The sequence below is a fragment of the Somniosus microcephalus genome, chromosome 2 (assembly GCF_052327205.1).
Source record: "Somniosus microcephalus isolate GS21.2 chromosome 2, FLI_Smic_1.0, whole genome shotgun sequence".
In the NCBI taxonomy this organism is placed as follows: Eukaryota; Metazoa; Chordata; class Chondrichthyes; order Squaliformes; family Somniosidae; genus Somniosus; species Somniosus microcephalus.
Window position 1 is genome coordinate 94,348,312 of NC_140988.1, and position 14,631 is coordinate 94,362,942.

The 14,631-nt window shown below is 48.9% G+C and overlaps 1 protein-coding gene across 1 annotated transcript in view; it reads right to left on the bottom strand.

Annotated features, from left to right (window-relative positions):
• Positions 1-361: 361 nt before the first annotated feature.
• reeld1 (reeler domain containing 1) overlaps positions 362-14,631 on the bottom strand; it is a 57,593-nt gene continuing 43,323 nt past the window's right edge. The window contains exons 5-6 of the mRNA XM_085964315.1: positions 13,676-13,751; positions 362-3,193 (exon numbers count right to left, since the gene is read on the bottom strand). Of these exons, the coding sequence (XP_085820441.1) occupies positions 2,531-3,193; positions 13,676-13,751 (739 nt within the window). The 3' untranslated portion in view covers positions 362-2,530. The remainder of the gene's footprint in view (positions 3,194-13,675; positions 13,752-14,631) is intronic.

The window sequence follows — 14,631 nt, forward strand, 5'->3', positions numbered from 1 at the left end:
CATGGGATCTTTTACGTCCACCTGAGAGAGCAGACGGGGCCTCGGTTTAACATCTCATCCGAAAGACGGCACCTCCGACAGTGTACTGGAGTGTTAGCCTAGCTTTATGTGCTCAAGTCTCTGGAGTGGGGACTTGAACCCACAACCTTCTTACTCAGAGGCAAGTGTGCTACCCACTGAGCCACAGCTGACAGTACATTATATTATAACAGAACCAGTAGTTATTTCACATGCAAGTGTCTGTGTTGCCATTTTGAATGTACCTCCTAGTTGAATCATACTTTGTAATAATATGAGAGACTATACTTTCAGCAGGTCAGTTTTCTTATGGTATAAATGATCACTATAAAATGTATTTAACTGCAAACAGGCTTTTTAATAGACACAATAGGGTTGAATGTTGATTCTTAGCAACATGCAGAATTTATAATGTGTTGCTTAAACAGAACAAAGCTATTTAATAAAAATATCCAGAATAAAGCAAACATTTACTAAAGTACCATCCACCCATATTAATCTGTTCCTAAAGATTACAAAGCTTCCACAGGGGAATTGTTTACAAGAGAATGTACTTTTACAAATATTTAAATGTTAATACTCGAATTACAGAAAACAAGAATTTATTTAGTTTAAGTAGATCTAATTGCAAACCAAGGTGTTCTGTGTGCTCAGTATTATTACACTCCACCCTCACTATAATGCAATCCTCTGGAGATAAGCATTTTGCATGTTGTAATGTGAAAAAATCAACTGCGAGGATTTTGTGGCCTTGTAACATTGAGAATGCAAATTTTTATTAACAATGCAGAGCAAAAATAGCCACAAAATCTGTAGTGAACAGTTCAAATCATACGTGAAAAGGTATAATTTTCTGTCTAGGCACGGGGAAAAAATAAAAAATTTATATGCAAACAATATATTAAGAGTTGTACATGCTTGTGATTTACGTACTGGAAAATGGCTGCTCCTTTAAATCACAATATCTCTTGATGAGACAGGAAACTGTTCCTAAACTGAGTTATACTGAAACTGGTGTGAACCCACATTGTGTGATCAGGCCTCAAAGGTGGGGGTCTCTATACTTGACGTTCATGTGCGATCTAATGCCACATGATGCTGCTCCTTTTACATCAGTGCACACCCAAACTACTTCGCATCAGAACAAAACTGACCGTATAACTGCAGTCTTGGTCTTTATTTTTAATTACTTTCACTCATTTTTAAAATGATAAGCTGGACACTGTGCTGAGTGAAGCCTAGGGCTTGTATAGTGGTAGCGGGTAATAGGAATATCCACTGGTGAACAATTAGAAGATAGATTGCTGCTGCTTTCTACTGTTTTAGTAAGAACTCAATTTGAAAAGCCCTCAGCAATTCCCTTGGTTCACTGTGTACAGGCACTGCTTTCGAAGAGCCATGCACAGCAGAAAGGTCCACAGTTTAATTCCTGCCCTGCGTTGAGTTAGCCATTCTCAGCTGAGTCACGACAATTGGCCCTGATGTTCCCCGAGTTGAGAAGAGTCAGCCAGATTTCCCATTTCATTTGACTTCCTGCTGAAAATTGTGTGATACCTCATGGTGGAATAGCCCATCAAGACTTCATGTCCAATCACACACATGAAGCATAGTTGCTTGTGTGAGGTACCAAATGGCTGGCACCACCCAGCAATCATGTTTCAATATGAATTGCCACCTTCAAACAAGGGGTAAAAGGAAAATTGGGTTTTTCTATTTTCTCATACCGTCAATGATATTCCTGCATTTTTCATCTGAAAAGAGGAATACCATCAACAAATGGAGGGATGAGACAGCTGGCCCATGAAGTATGAACTGTTTGATTTTCTTCAACAGTTAAAAGAAAAGTGGTTTTGAATTTGCATCCTGCTCCAGTTGTGTTCAAAAGATTTTTTTAAACCCAGATAAAGATGGTGGGGTTTTATTGGCCCTTATTTACACTTCCTAAGAGCCAATATCAGCATTAGACAACAATTTCTACTGACTTGCGGCAATTAACAATCTGTGGATATAAACAGCAGGTCAAGTAACTATCCAGAATGCAATGGCCACCAATACAAATGGATTTATTCAGCAGATGCCAGATGAGCCCATTGCTACATCAGCAGTATTGAGACTGCCGACTTAAAATTGCACACCCATCTCTTCTCCCCCACTCTGCCAAACCCCCTGCTGCAGCCAGGTTGTCTTTATACATGTACCCATTTAGCCCACAGGCAAAAGCAAGGACTAAATGTGGACATTGAGCAGGAGTAAACTCCTCTTACAGATTTTCACCAGCCTGTGCTCATAGGGAAAATGTGGAATAGAAAAACTGATGTGTCCTGTGAAATAAGACTATTCACAATCTGCATGTGCAAAGAGAGCAAGCAGGGAGCTGAACACATATAGATTGCAAATCTCTCTCCTTCATTCATGCAGAAGGTAATGTAACTCATAGTGTTATAACAGAGTGCATTGTAATGAGGGCGTGATGTATAATCAATGAAAAAGCCTTACACATCTCAATCTGCAATTACTTTTCAGCAATGGTTGACGGAGTGATCACATTGTATTCAGCCTGAACAAGCACAAAGCTGTTTTCACGTATCTTTCTGACATGCACCAGCTCACCACTCTCTCCCACACTGATGATGCTGCTGTCGGGATCCCGGAAGGACACTTCTGTGCGTTTTCGACAGTGTTGGGAAAGAAGATGGCGTAACCCTACTGCTAGCACCATCCCGAGAGCAGCAGAGCAACCCAGCAGGATTCCGAGTTGAGGAACGCCCAGCTCTGCTCCTTTAGCAGGACTATCTCCTCTACCTGCGCCACTTTCTTTCTGTGCCGGTCGAGTTACCCTGAGAGACGTGTTTCTGACCACTTTACCCAAATCGGCTCTGGAACCCGAGTTTTCTGCCAACTGCAGGAAGTTTGCTGAAGCAGGGTGTGTTGCCAGTTGGTTTTCCGTGAGTGTTGGATTTACATCCTCTAAGTTTGGAAATAGTCCAGAGCCCAGAATCATTTTTCCTGCTAGGTTTTTAGTATCTTGCATATCCATTGGCACCCACTCCGTTTCCTCACCTGGAGTGAAGTCAGCAAACCAGAAGGTAGAATCATCTTGTCCAGTTATTATTGGCAAAGAAATTGCTCCTGAAGATCCTGAACCAACAATTTTAGAAGTGGTCCAAGTGTTGACCTTTAAAATAAAATCATGAAAGGAATTATATACCACAGCAGCCAACCCAACTGTTGCCAAGCCATTGCCTGTCGATTATTACAAGATAAACTTGTACTGATTTCATCACAATTATTATTCTTTGGACTTGACACTGACATGCTGTGACACTTATCTCCTTTGACACCTACTGCTACTTAAAAAATACAGGCTTAAAGTTCTGGTGGAGGAAGAGAAACACCTACCTCTTACTCCACATTTCACATTGGCCCAGAAAATGCTGGCTAAATAACGGCGAGTTCACGGCGCCCGCCATTATTATTTCATCAAAAAAACAGCAATTTGTGGCGAGGAAGAGATACGGCGTAAGTTCCGAGTCGCCACAAATTGCTGGACGATTAGTGTAGATCTGCCGTTAGCCTCACCAAAACCGAAAAAATTGGAACCTCGCCATCAGCCGCCCCATTGACATTCCTTGCGTGTCAAGAAATCGCTGGGTTTGTGTCTTATATGCGAATTAATTTCGCTGCAGCTATTTAGCGCTGGTAATTTTTTTAATGGGATGTGGGCGTCACTGGCAAGGACAGCATTTATTGCCCATCCCTAATTGCCCTCGAGAAGATGGTGGTGAGCCGCCTTCTTGAACCGCTGCAGTCTGTATGGTGAAGGTACTCCCAAACTGCTGTTTGGTAGGGAATTCCAGGATTTTGACCAAGTGATGATGAAGGATTGGCGATATACTTCTAAGTCAGGATGTTGTGTGACTTGGAGGGGAACTTCCAGGTGGTGGTGGTGTTCCCATGTGCCTGCTGCCCTTGTCCTTCTAGGTGGAAGAGGTCGCGGGTTTGGGAGGTGCTGCCGAAGAAGCCTTGGCGAGTTGCTGCAGTGCATCTTGTAGATGGTACACACTGCAGCCACGGTGCGCTGGTGGTGGAGGGAGTGAATGTTTAAGGTGGTGGATGGGATGCCAATCAAGCGGGCTGCTTTGTCCTGGATGGTGTCGAGCTTCTTGAGTTTTGTTGGAGCTGCACTCATCCAGGCAAGTGGAGAGTATTCCATCACACTCCTTACTTGTGCCTTGTAGATGGTGGAAAGGCTTTGGGGAGTCAAGAGGTGAGACACTCGCCGCAGAATACCGAGCCTCTGACCTGTTCTTGTTGCCACTGTGGCGGAGCCACTAAGGGACTCCAATCAATTGTATATAATTCCCTTTAATAATATGTTGGCTACAGCCTGAGTCTGTATCTTTGTTTTCACTGTTTACAAGTACAGAGCGCGATCACTTTAATAGCGCGGGTAAACGCGATGACGTCACGCCGTTCATCACGTGATCCCCCACCGGTGGGAAAAACGTGATGACGTCATGACGTCAGCCACGGGACCGCCCTTGCAGTCCTCGTGGAGCCTCCGAACTGACTAGATCTATATTCGATGTTCTCCTGTAGTTATCTATTAAACTCTGTTACTTTTCATTAAACCTCATTTATTTGATCGCCTGAGTGGACCTCAGTCTTTTGGATAGGAACTAGACATTTCTACATTCCCCGACTTTTGCGAACGGTTTTCGCAGAAGTTACTGAACATGGAATCGAACGCCGTTGCTTTGAAGCTACCACAGTTCTGGGAGCAACAGCCAGCTGTGTGGTTCATCCAGGCTGAAGCCCAGTTCGTAATCAGGAACATCATTGCGGATCAGACCCGTTACTATCACGTGGTCTCCGCCCTCGACAGCGCCACAGCCTCGCGGATCGTCAGCCTGCTTGGTAATCCACCAGAAGATCACAAATATGATACGATAAAGGCACGGTTGTTACAGGTCTTCGGGCTCACGAAGTCGGAGCACGCCCGCCGGCTGCTCAATATGCCCGGCCTCGGGGACTCCAAGCCGTCCGAGCTCATGAGCCAAATGCTCACGCTCCTGGGCTCCGAACCGGAATGTTTCCTCTTCAGGGAGCTATTCCTCAGCCATCTACTGGAGCAAGTTCAAGCTGCCCTAGCCAGGTCGGAAGTCACCGACTGCGCAGAGCTGGCTGCCGATGCGGACAAGATCTTCGCGGTGACACAGCAGTACTGCGCTGCCACAAGGCGCCCATCCCCCACAGACGCCACTCCAGCCCCTCAACCTGCGGGGTTGTGCTTCTACCACGCCCGTTTTGGTGCGAAAGCAAGATGCTGCCACCCTCCCTGCAGCTTTTCACTCAAAAAAACAAAAATACAGCAGCCACCCTGTCGAAAGAGGACCGGTTATAGCGAGCGCCCCACGGCTGCGATGGCAATTGGTAATTTGGGAAAACTCCTCTGCATCAACGACTCCCTATCTGGTCGACGTTTCCTTTGCGACACCGGGGCGCAGTGTAGCATCCTACCCGCGTCAAATCTTGATCTACAAGTTGGGGGGCACGGCCCCTCCCTCCAGGCGGCTAATGGCGGGGCCATTCGGACCTTCGGAAGCCGTCGGGTCCAGGTGTGCTTCGGCGGCCAGCGGTTTTACTGGGATTTCATCACGGCCAAAGTCTCTCAAGCCATCCTCGGGGCAGATTTTTTGTGCGCCAACGGCCTCCTGGTGGATGTACAGCACCGCCGGTTGATCAATGTGGCCACTTTTCACTCCATCCCGTGCTACCGCGGTAACACCGTGGCTCGCACTGTCTCCTGCGCGTCCCCACCTCTGGATGACTTCACTCGCCTCCTCGGAGATTTTCCAGACCTGACCAAACCCACTTTCTCTTCCACGGCCACGAAACATGGTGTCAAACATCACATCACCACTACTGGCTCCCCGGTCTACGCATGGGCCCGGCGCCTCGAACCTGGCAAGCTCGCGGCTGCGAAAGCAGAGTTCGACACGATGGAGCGGCTAGGGATTATTCGCTGGTCGAATAGTCCCTGGTCTTCGCCTCTCCACATTGTTCCGAAACCTGGCGACGGATGGCGGCCTTGCGGCGACTACCGACGCCTGAACAACGCCACTACTCCTGATCGGTACCCGATCCCTCATATTCAGGATTTCTCTGCACATTTGGCGGGAAATACCATTTTTTCAAAAGTCGACCTTGTCCGTGGCTACCACCAAGTCCCCGTACACCTGCAAGACGTCCCGAAAACTGCAGTCATCACCCCATTCGGCCTGTTTGAATTTCGGCGGATGCCGTTTGGATTGAAGAACGCTGCACAGGCTTTCCAGCACTTGATGGACTCCGTGCTTCGGGACCTCAAGTTTCTATTCATCTACCTCGACGACATCCTCATCGCTAGCCCTAATAAAGAGGAGCACATCTGCCATTTGCGCACCCTCTTTAGATGCTTCAGTCAACACGGCTTGATCATCAACCCGGCCAAGTGCCAGTTCGGCCTGCAGCAGATTGATTTTTTAGGCCATCGCATCACATCAGACGGCGCAATTCCCCTGCAAACGAAGGTGGAGGCAGTTACTTCATTCCCGCGCCCGCAGTCCGTCAAGGCCCTGCAGGAGTTCCTCGGGATGGTAAATTTTTATCACCGGTTCGTCCCTAATGCAGCTCTGCTCATGCAGCCCCTGTATGAGGCCCTCAAGGGCAAGTCCAGCAAGGATCCGATCAGCTGGACAGTCGAAATGGACCGGGCGTTCGTCGACACAAAAGACGCTTTAGCCAACACAACCATGCTGGCACACCCGCTGCCAGGTGCCACCATTGCCCTTACCACTGACGCGTCAGACTACGCCATTGGCGCAGTGCAGGAACAGTGGGTGCATGGGACGTGGCAACCGCTGGCGTTTTTCAGCCATCAACTACGGCGAAACGAATGAAAGTACAGCACGTTCGACCGGGAGTTGCTGGCCCTTTTTCTGGCCATCCGCCATTTCCGGTTCTTGCTAGAGGGACGTCCGTTCACAGCTTTTGTGGACCATAAGCCACTAACGTTCACTATGGCCAAGACCGCCGAACCGTGGTCAGCTTGGCAACGTCAGTTGACGTTTATCTCAGAATTCACCACTGACATTCAGCATGTGTCCGGTAAGGACAACCTGGTGGCAGATTGCCTCTCCCGCGCGACTATTCATGCAGTCCAGCTCGGCATCGACTCTGCCCTCATGGCTGCGGATCAAGCCTTGGATCTGGAGGGCCAATCTTACAGAACCAACCCCTCTAGCCTCCAAGCGGCTGACGTCAAATTCCATTGCGGGCACGACGCTACGCTGCGACGTCTCCACAGGAGATCCTCGCCCTATCGTCCCGGTCGCCTGGCGCCGAAAAGTTTTTGACGCCATTCACGGGTTGTCGCACCCTGGCATGAAGGCCTCGCAACGGTTAATGTCATCCAAATTCGTGTGGTGGGGCATGCACATGGATGTTCGCGACTGGGCCAACACCTGCGTGGTCTGCCAAAAGGCCAAGGTGCAGCGTCACGTCAAGGCTCCATTGGCCACTTTTGCCGTTCCGGAACGTAGGTTTGATCATGTGCATGTGGACCTGGTGGGGCCACTTCCGCCTTCGCACAGGTTTACTCATCTTCTTACAATGGTGGACCGCACCACTCGATGGCCGGAGGCGGTTCCTCTGTCTTCCACCACTTCCGCAGACGTCGCCAGGGCATTCATCTCCTCTTGGGTCGCCCGTTTCGGGGTACCGGCGGACATCTCGTCCGATCGTGGACCACAGTTTTCTTCTGAGCTCTGGAACGCCGTGGCTCAGGGGCTCGGTGTCAAGCTACATCGCACCACTGCCTACCATCCACAGGCGAACGGCCTGCGCGAACGATTCCACAGGTCGCTCAAAGCCGCACTGCAAGCCAGCCTTCAAGGCGCGGGCTGGGTGGACAGGCTTCCATGGGTCCTTATGGGTCTTCGTACGGCACCTAAAGAAGATCTTCAATTGTCCTCGGCGGAGCTCGTATATGGCCAGCCGCTATGCGTACCAGGGGATTTCCTTCCGTCTCCAACAGAGCCATGGTCCACGTCCCAGCAGCTCATCAGCCACCAGGAGGCAGCCAGAAGTTTCGCTCCAGTGCCTACGTCGCATCACGGCTTGCAGAGCTCCCACGTCCCAGCTGAGCTGAAGAACGGCGACTATGTGTTTATCTGCCATGACGCTCATCGGGACCCGCTGAAACCCCCTTACACTGGTCCTTTCCGTGTGATAGAGCTGGGAGACAAATCTTTTTCGGTTGATGTTGGAGGTAAACCGGACCACATTTCGGTTGACCGGTTGAAGCCGGCTCACTTGGACCTTGACCGCCCAGTCGAGACCGCACAACCGCCGAAATGTGGCCGACCGCCCACAGTCGCCGTGCCAGATCAAACGCAACCGCCCGCCAGCTCACCCGCCATCCATCAGCTTCCACTTCAAGGCTACAGAAGTCGATCTGATAGGCTTGTCAGGCCTCCTCGCCATTTTACTTTTGCTATTAAAGACAATTCTGGGGGGGCGCATGTGGCGGAGCCACTAAGGGACTCCAATCAATTGTATATAATTCCCTTTAATAATATGTTGGCTACAGCCTGAGTCTGTATCTTTGTTTTCACTGTTTACATGTACAGAGCGCGATCACTTTAATAGCGCGGGTAAACATGATGACGTCACGCCGTTCATCACGTGATCCCCACCGGTGGGAAAAACGTGATGACATGATGACGTCAGCCACGGGACCGCCCTTGCAGTCCTCGTGGAGCCTCCGAACTGACTAGATCTATATTCGATGTTCTCCTGTAGTTATCTATTAAACTCTGTTACTTTTCATTAAACCTCGTTTATTTGATCGCCTGAGTGGACCTCAGTCTTTTGGATAGGAACTAGACATTCCTACACCACAGTATTTATGTGGCTGGTCTAGTTAAGTTTCTGGTCAATGTTGATCCCCAGGATGTTGATGGTGAGGGATTCGGCGATGGTAATGCCGTTGAATGTCAAGGGGCGGTGGTTAGACTCTCGCTTGTTGGAGATAGTCATTGCTTGGCACTTCTGTGGCGAGAATGTTACCTGCCACCTATCAGCCCAAGCCTAAACGTCGTCCAGGTCTTGTTGCATGCGGGCATGGACTGCTTCATTATCTGAGGAGTTGGGAATGGCACTGAACACTGCTGTCATCAGCAAACATCCCCACTTCTGACCTTATGTTGGAGGGAAGGTCATTGATGAAGCAGCTGAAGATGGTTGGGCCTAGGACACTGCCCTGAGGAACTCCTGCAGCGATGTCCTGGGGCAGTGATGATTGACCTTCAACCACTACAACCAACTTCCTTTGTGCTAGGTATGACTCCAGCCAGTGGAGAGTTTCCCCCCCACCCCCCCGATTCCCATTGACTTCAGTTTTACTAGGGCTCCTTGATGCCACACTCGGTCAAATGCTGCCTTGATGTCAAGGGCAGTCACCTCTGGAATTCAGCTTGTTTGTCCGTGTCTCGGCCAAGGCTGTAATGAGGTCGGGGCTAAGAGGTCTTGGCGGAACCCAAACTGGGCATCAGTGAGCAGGTTATTGGTGAGTAAATGCCACTTGACAGCACTGTTGATGACACCTTCCATCACTTTGCTGATGATTGAGAGTAGACTGATGGGGCGGTAATTGGCCAGGTTGGATTTGTCATGCTTTTCGTGGACAGGAAATACCTGGGCAGTTTTCAACATTGTCAGATAGATGCCAGTTTTGTAGCTGTACTGGAACAGCTTGACTAGAGGCGCGGCTAGTTCTGGAGCACATGTTTTCAACACGATAGCCAGAATGTTGTCGGGGCCTATAGCCTTTGCTGTATCCAGTGCGTTCAGCCATTTCTTGATATCACATAGAGTGAATCGAATTGTCTGAAGACTGGCTTCTGTGATGGTGGGGACCTCAGGAGTAGGCAGATATGGATCATCCACTCGGCACTTCTGGCTGAAGATGGTTGCAAACGCTTCAGCCTTGTCTTTTGCACTCACGTGCTGGGCTCCACCATCATTGAGGATGGGGATATTCATGGAGCCTTCTCCTCCCGTTAGTTGTTTAATGGTCCACCACCAATCACCACTGGATGTGGCAGGACTGCAGAGATTTGATCTGATCCGTTGATTGTGGGATCGCTTAGCCCTGTCTATAGCATGCTGCTTCTGCTTTTTAGCATGCATTGCATCTTGTGTTGCAGCTTGTCTAGGTTGGAACCTCATTTTTAGATACGCCTGGTGCTGCTCCTGGCATGCTCTTCTACACTCCTTATTGAATCAGGTTTGGTCCCCTGGCTTGATGGTAATGGTAGAGTGAGGGATATGCTGGGCCATGAGGTTACAGATTGTGGTGAATTACAATTCTGCTGCTGCTGATGGCCCACAGTGCCTCATGGATGCCCAGTTTTGAGCAGCTAGATCTGTTCTGGATCTATCCCATTTAGCACAGTGGTAGTGCCACACAACATGATGGAGGGTGTTCTCAGTGTGGAGATGGGGCTTCATTCATGTCACAATGACCGTGATTTATGGTCCTCTCCCATCCCCCCACAACAGCACACAAAAGACAGGACAGCAAGATTAAAAGTCAAACAGTGGAACATTTATTCAGTGCAACAGGTTAAACGAAAATTGAGGTAGTGAGTCAATTTAGAAGTAGTGCTAGATTTCTCCGTCGACAACAGTTGTAAATGTAAATATGTTAAAATTATTTAAAATTTTCAAAGTTTCAAATCGTTGCAAATGACTTCTCACAGAATGATTTAACAGCAGAAGCAACAACAATAGTAGTATTAAGAGTAATAAATAAAAATATCAATAAATAATAAAACAAAAATAGCAACAAATTTAACAAACTATTTATAAGACTTGCACCCTGGCAGGCATTCCTGACCTCCACATTCCAAGGGAACAACCTCTGCAGGATCAGGGAGTTGGGAGCTGGGTTCCTGATGCTGCTCCAAGGGGACATGGGGAGTGGATGGGCTGTGACCAACGTATTCTCTAGCTGCGGGACCGGCTTTATCAATGTTAAAATTTCACGCATGCACAAAACTGTAAATGGGCCATGCAGCCCTTTATAGGGGCCGCGCACCCAAAAAATATTAGGGAGAGCATTGGCTGCGACTACAGGCACCTACTAAGGAGAGACAGCTGCTGGCTGCATCACTGGATGATCATCCTTAGCAGCCAGGTCCTGCGAGGCCTGTGCATCTGGCACTAAGGCTGGGGGTGGGAGGAAGAGGCCCTGGCAGCTGCTGCCTTCCTGCTGGTCAGCCTCATGGCCCTGGACTGTCCTCGTACCGTATGGGTGCTGCTGTATGGAGGTACAGTACAGTGGTACTTCCTGTGAACATGTCAACTGCCTGTGCAACAAGCTGGCAAAGGTTGCCCACATTATGATTAAGGAGCCTCATCTCCTGGTCCCAAGAAGTTGCAGGTATTGGCCATGCTCCCCAATCAACTTCCTTCGCATTTCTGGAACCCTGACATCTACCCTGTCTTACAGGGGACCGGGATGCATCTCCCCCACCTCCTGGTGGTCCTGCAGCTTGGCAGTTGTGTGGGGATTGGAGTGACAGTGACGCTTAGCCAACCCTCCTGCCCCCCAACCCCGGGTCGCGTAGCCTCCTCTTCATCCTGCTGCCCCCCCCCCACCACCCCATTCATCCTCCTCCTGCTCAGCCCAACCTCAGTAGTCTCTGCTGCCCCCTCTCGGCCCTCTGCTGCCCCCCTCACCGCCCTCTGCTGCCCCCCTCATTGCCCTCTGCAGATCCCCCTTTCCCCCCCTCTTCGCCCTCTGCCCCCCGTCTCCGCCCTCTGCCCCTCCTCTCCGCCCTCTGCCCCCCCCTCCTGCCCCACCTCTCCGCCCCCCTCTCCACCCCCCTCCTGCCCTCTGCCCCCCTCCGCCCTCTGCTGCCCTCCTCTCCGCCCTCTGGCCCCCTCTCCGCCCTCTGCTGCCCTCCTCTCCGCCCTCTGCCCCCCTCTCCGCCCTCTGCCGCCCTCTCCGCCCTCTGCTGCCCTCCTTCCGCCCTCTGCCCCCTCTGCTGCCCTCCTCTCCACCCTCTGCCCCCTCTCCTGCCCCCCTCTGCTGCCCCCCTCTCTGCCCTCTGCCCCCCCTCTCCGCCCTCTGCCCCCCCTTCTCCGCCCTCTGCACTCCTCTCACTGCCCTCTGCCCCCACCTCCTCAGCTAGCCGTGCACCTGTGGAAAAATGAACAAAATGTTATAATGGTAAAGCTTGCTCATTTTCCAAATCACCTAAGTTTGTTCTTCACATTCAATACACAACACGGAATAGCAATTCAACCCAAGCAGTCTATGCGGGGCGGGGGGGCAGAGGGCAGGAGTACCCCACCCGTTATCACCCGCTCCCAGGCATTATGAGCCATTTTACCCTACACAGGGAGCATCACATGGGTTGCTTGCTGGTGGAGAGTCTTTTCATGCAATCAAATGTGCTCTCACTGCTGCAGATAAAGGTGTGAAATTCATCACTTTGTGAAGGCTGTCTCCCATGGCAACTGAGTTTTACCACTCACTTGACATTCAACCTTCCACAAATAACTTGTAAAGCAAATTTTAAAAAGTTCACTGGTCTGCATGAAGTAACACACAGACTGCAGTTTTAAAATTATATATTTGTATAATAATCTTTACCTTCCCTGCGCTGGTCAAATAATTATATTTCTTCCTGCTCTGGTCCGCTGTCCGTGGAACTGTTGAAGTTGCCTTGAGCATCTCTGCCACCTCCATCTGTACCACTATGCTTATTTTGTGGGGAGCCCTTGAGCTCTCATTTGCCAGCGGCCACTGACACCTCGTCTCAACCTGGTCTAAGGATCCACAGGTCGTCATCCACGAAGTTGGGAGACCTCTTCTTCTCATGTTGTGCCTTTTCTTGTGACATTTTTAAAAAATTATTTGCTGTGAAAAAGTGTTTATGCAAACCACTGTTAATTACTTTCTACTGCTTTGTAAAAAGGGTTTAAACATTTGTTAAATTTTAGTAACTTTTTAAAGTTAGTCATTTTAGAAGTTACAGGTCACTCACCTCTTCAGCTAATGATAGTGCCGTGTGGTTGGTCTGTGAGTTCGACCATTGGAGCCGACATTCAGCAGTTAGCAAAACAAATACACAGTGCGATCTGAAGAGTGGGGTAAAAAACAATTTGCGTCGCTCACCGCGAGATTCACTGCTCCAGCAATTTCAAGGCCAATATGATCAATTACGTAATTTCAAGGCTGTGATCTCACCTGAAGAATTCAGATGGCAGTTTAAATTTGCTCAAGCTTTGCGCTTTCTTCTGAATCCTTTGATTAGTTTATACTGCCTTGTTCATATTCCTGCTTATTGTAAAATACTAATTCTTTCCTCCCCCCACCCAAAAACAATCAACCAAAACCTCCAGTCGATATTCCTGTTCGCCAATATGGATTCCAACTCATCCACATGGTTCTCATACTCATATTATTTACCATGTTTAAAATGCATAAACAATCAAACAATCCAGCACTGCACAATTTAGCCCGTTCAGACAATAAATGTGTAATCTATAAAATATAATAATTGTTACATCGCACCAATGTGACAATGAAGTAAATACTTACTTGTGCAATGTCACTGCAATCCATGCAAGGCTGAAAGACTCGGTGGAAGTCACTCTTATTAGTCAGCATATCTTCACTAGAATGTAGAATTGTAAGAAGACAATAATTACATTTGTCATAATAAGTATAATTAAATAATTATTTATGGTAATTTCTTCAATTGTTTTAAAGTAATTGCTTCAACTGCGCAGAATGACCCACAGGGCTGTATTCTTCCTCTTAATTTAAGAGTCCAGTCCCTACCTTTATAAGTTACAGAGTGAAAACACATTAAAAGTCATAGATTCTCAGAGAAGTTTATATCGTTTATTTTTTCTTCTGGGTACAGTTCTGTTCCACCATGATTTAAGTCTCCCCGAAGGGCCTGTTGGATAAAAGACTCCTTCCAATAAAGCACTAAGCCACAGTTGCAGAAGGTCCCAGCTCTGAATCCCGGTCTGTGCTGAGCTAACTGATCTCAGCCAGGGTACCAGCTGGGATGCCAGAACGGGCCAATTCTCCTTATTAATATCCAAGTACTGCGGGTACATTGGATGAGGACACAGTCAGCCTTGGTTATGATGCTCGTTAGCCTACCAACACTTGCTGTCGAGGCTCACACCTGGAAAATGGTCACTCTGCTGAGCAATAGGAGGGCTGATGACAGCCATGTGATTGTATGTCAGAAAGGAGAATCCTACCACATATAAAAATAATGGCAGGGAAATTCTAAAGACCCAAAAATGGATGCAGGCACCGCGATGCGAGATATGCCCGCGCCTGTTTAGAAAGTGCAGGCAGCGCGACAATTTGGTGCTGCCTGCTGACTTAAATGATTTTAGCGCACAGTCCAGCGACTATCGCGCTGCTGACGGGTTATGCGCTCAGCAGGGGGCCCAAGGTTGCATCATTGGAGCGACGCTGCCTTTCCTTAAAGCTAGGCTGTTAGTTTTCAAGGCAGTCTCTAGCCCTTAAAG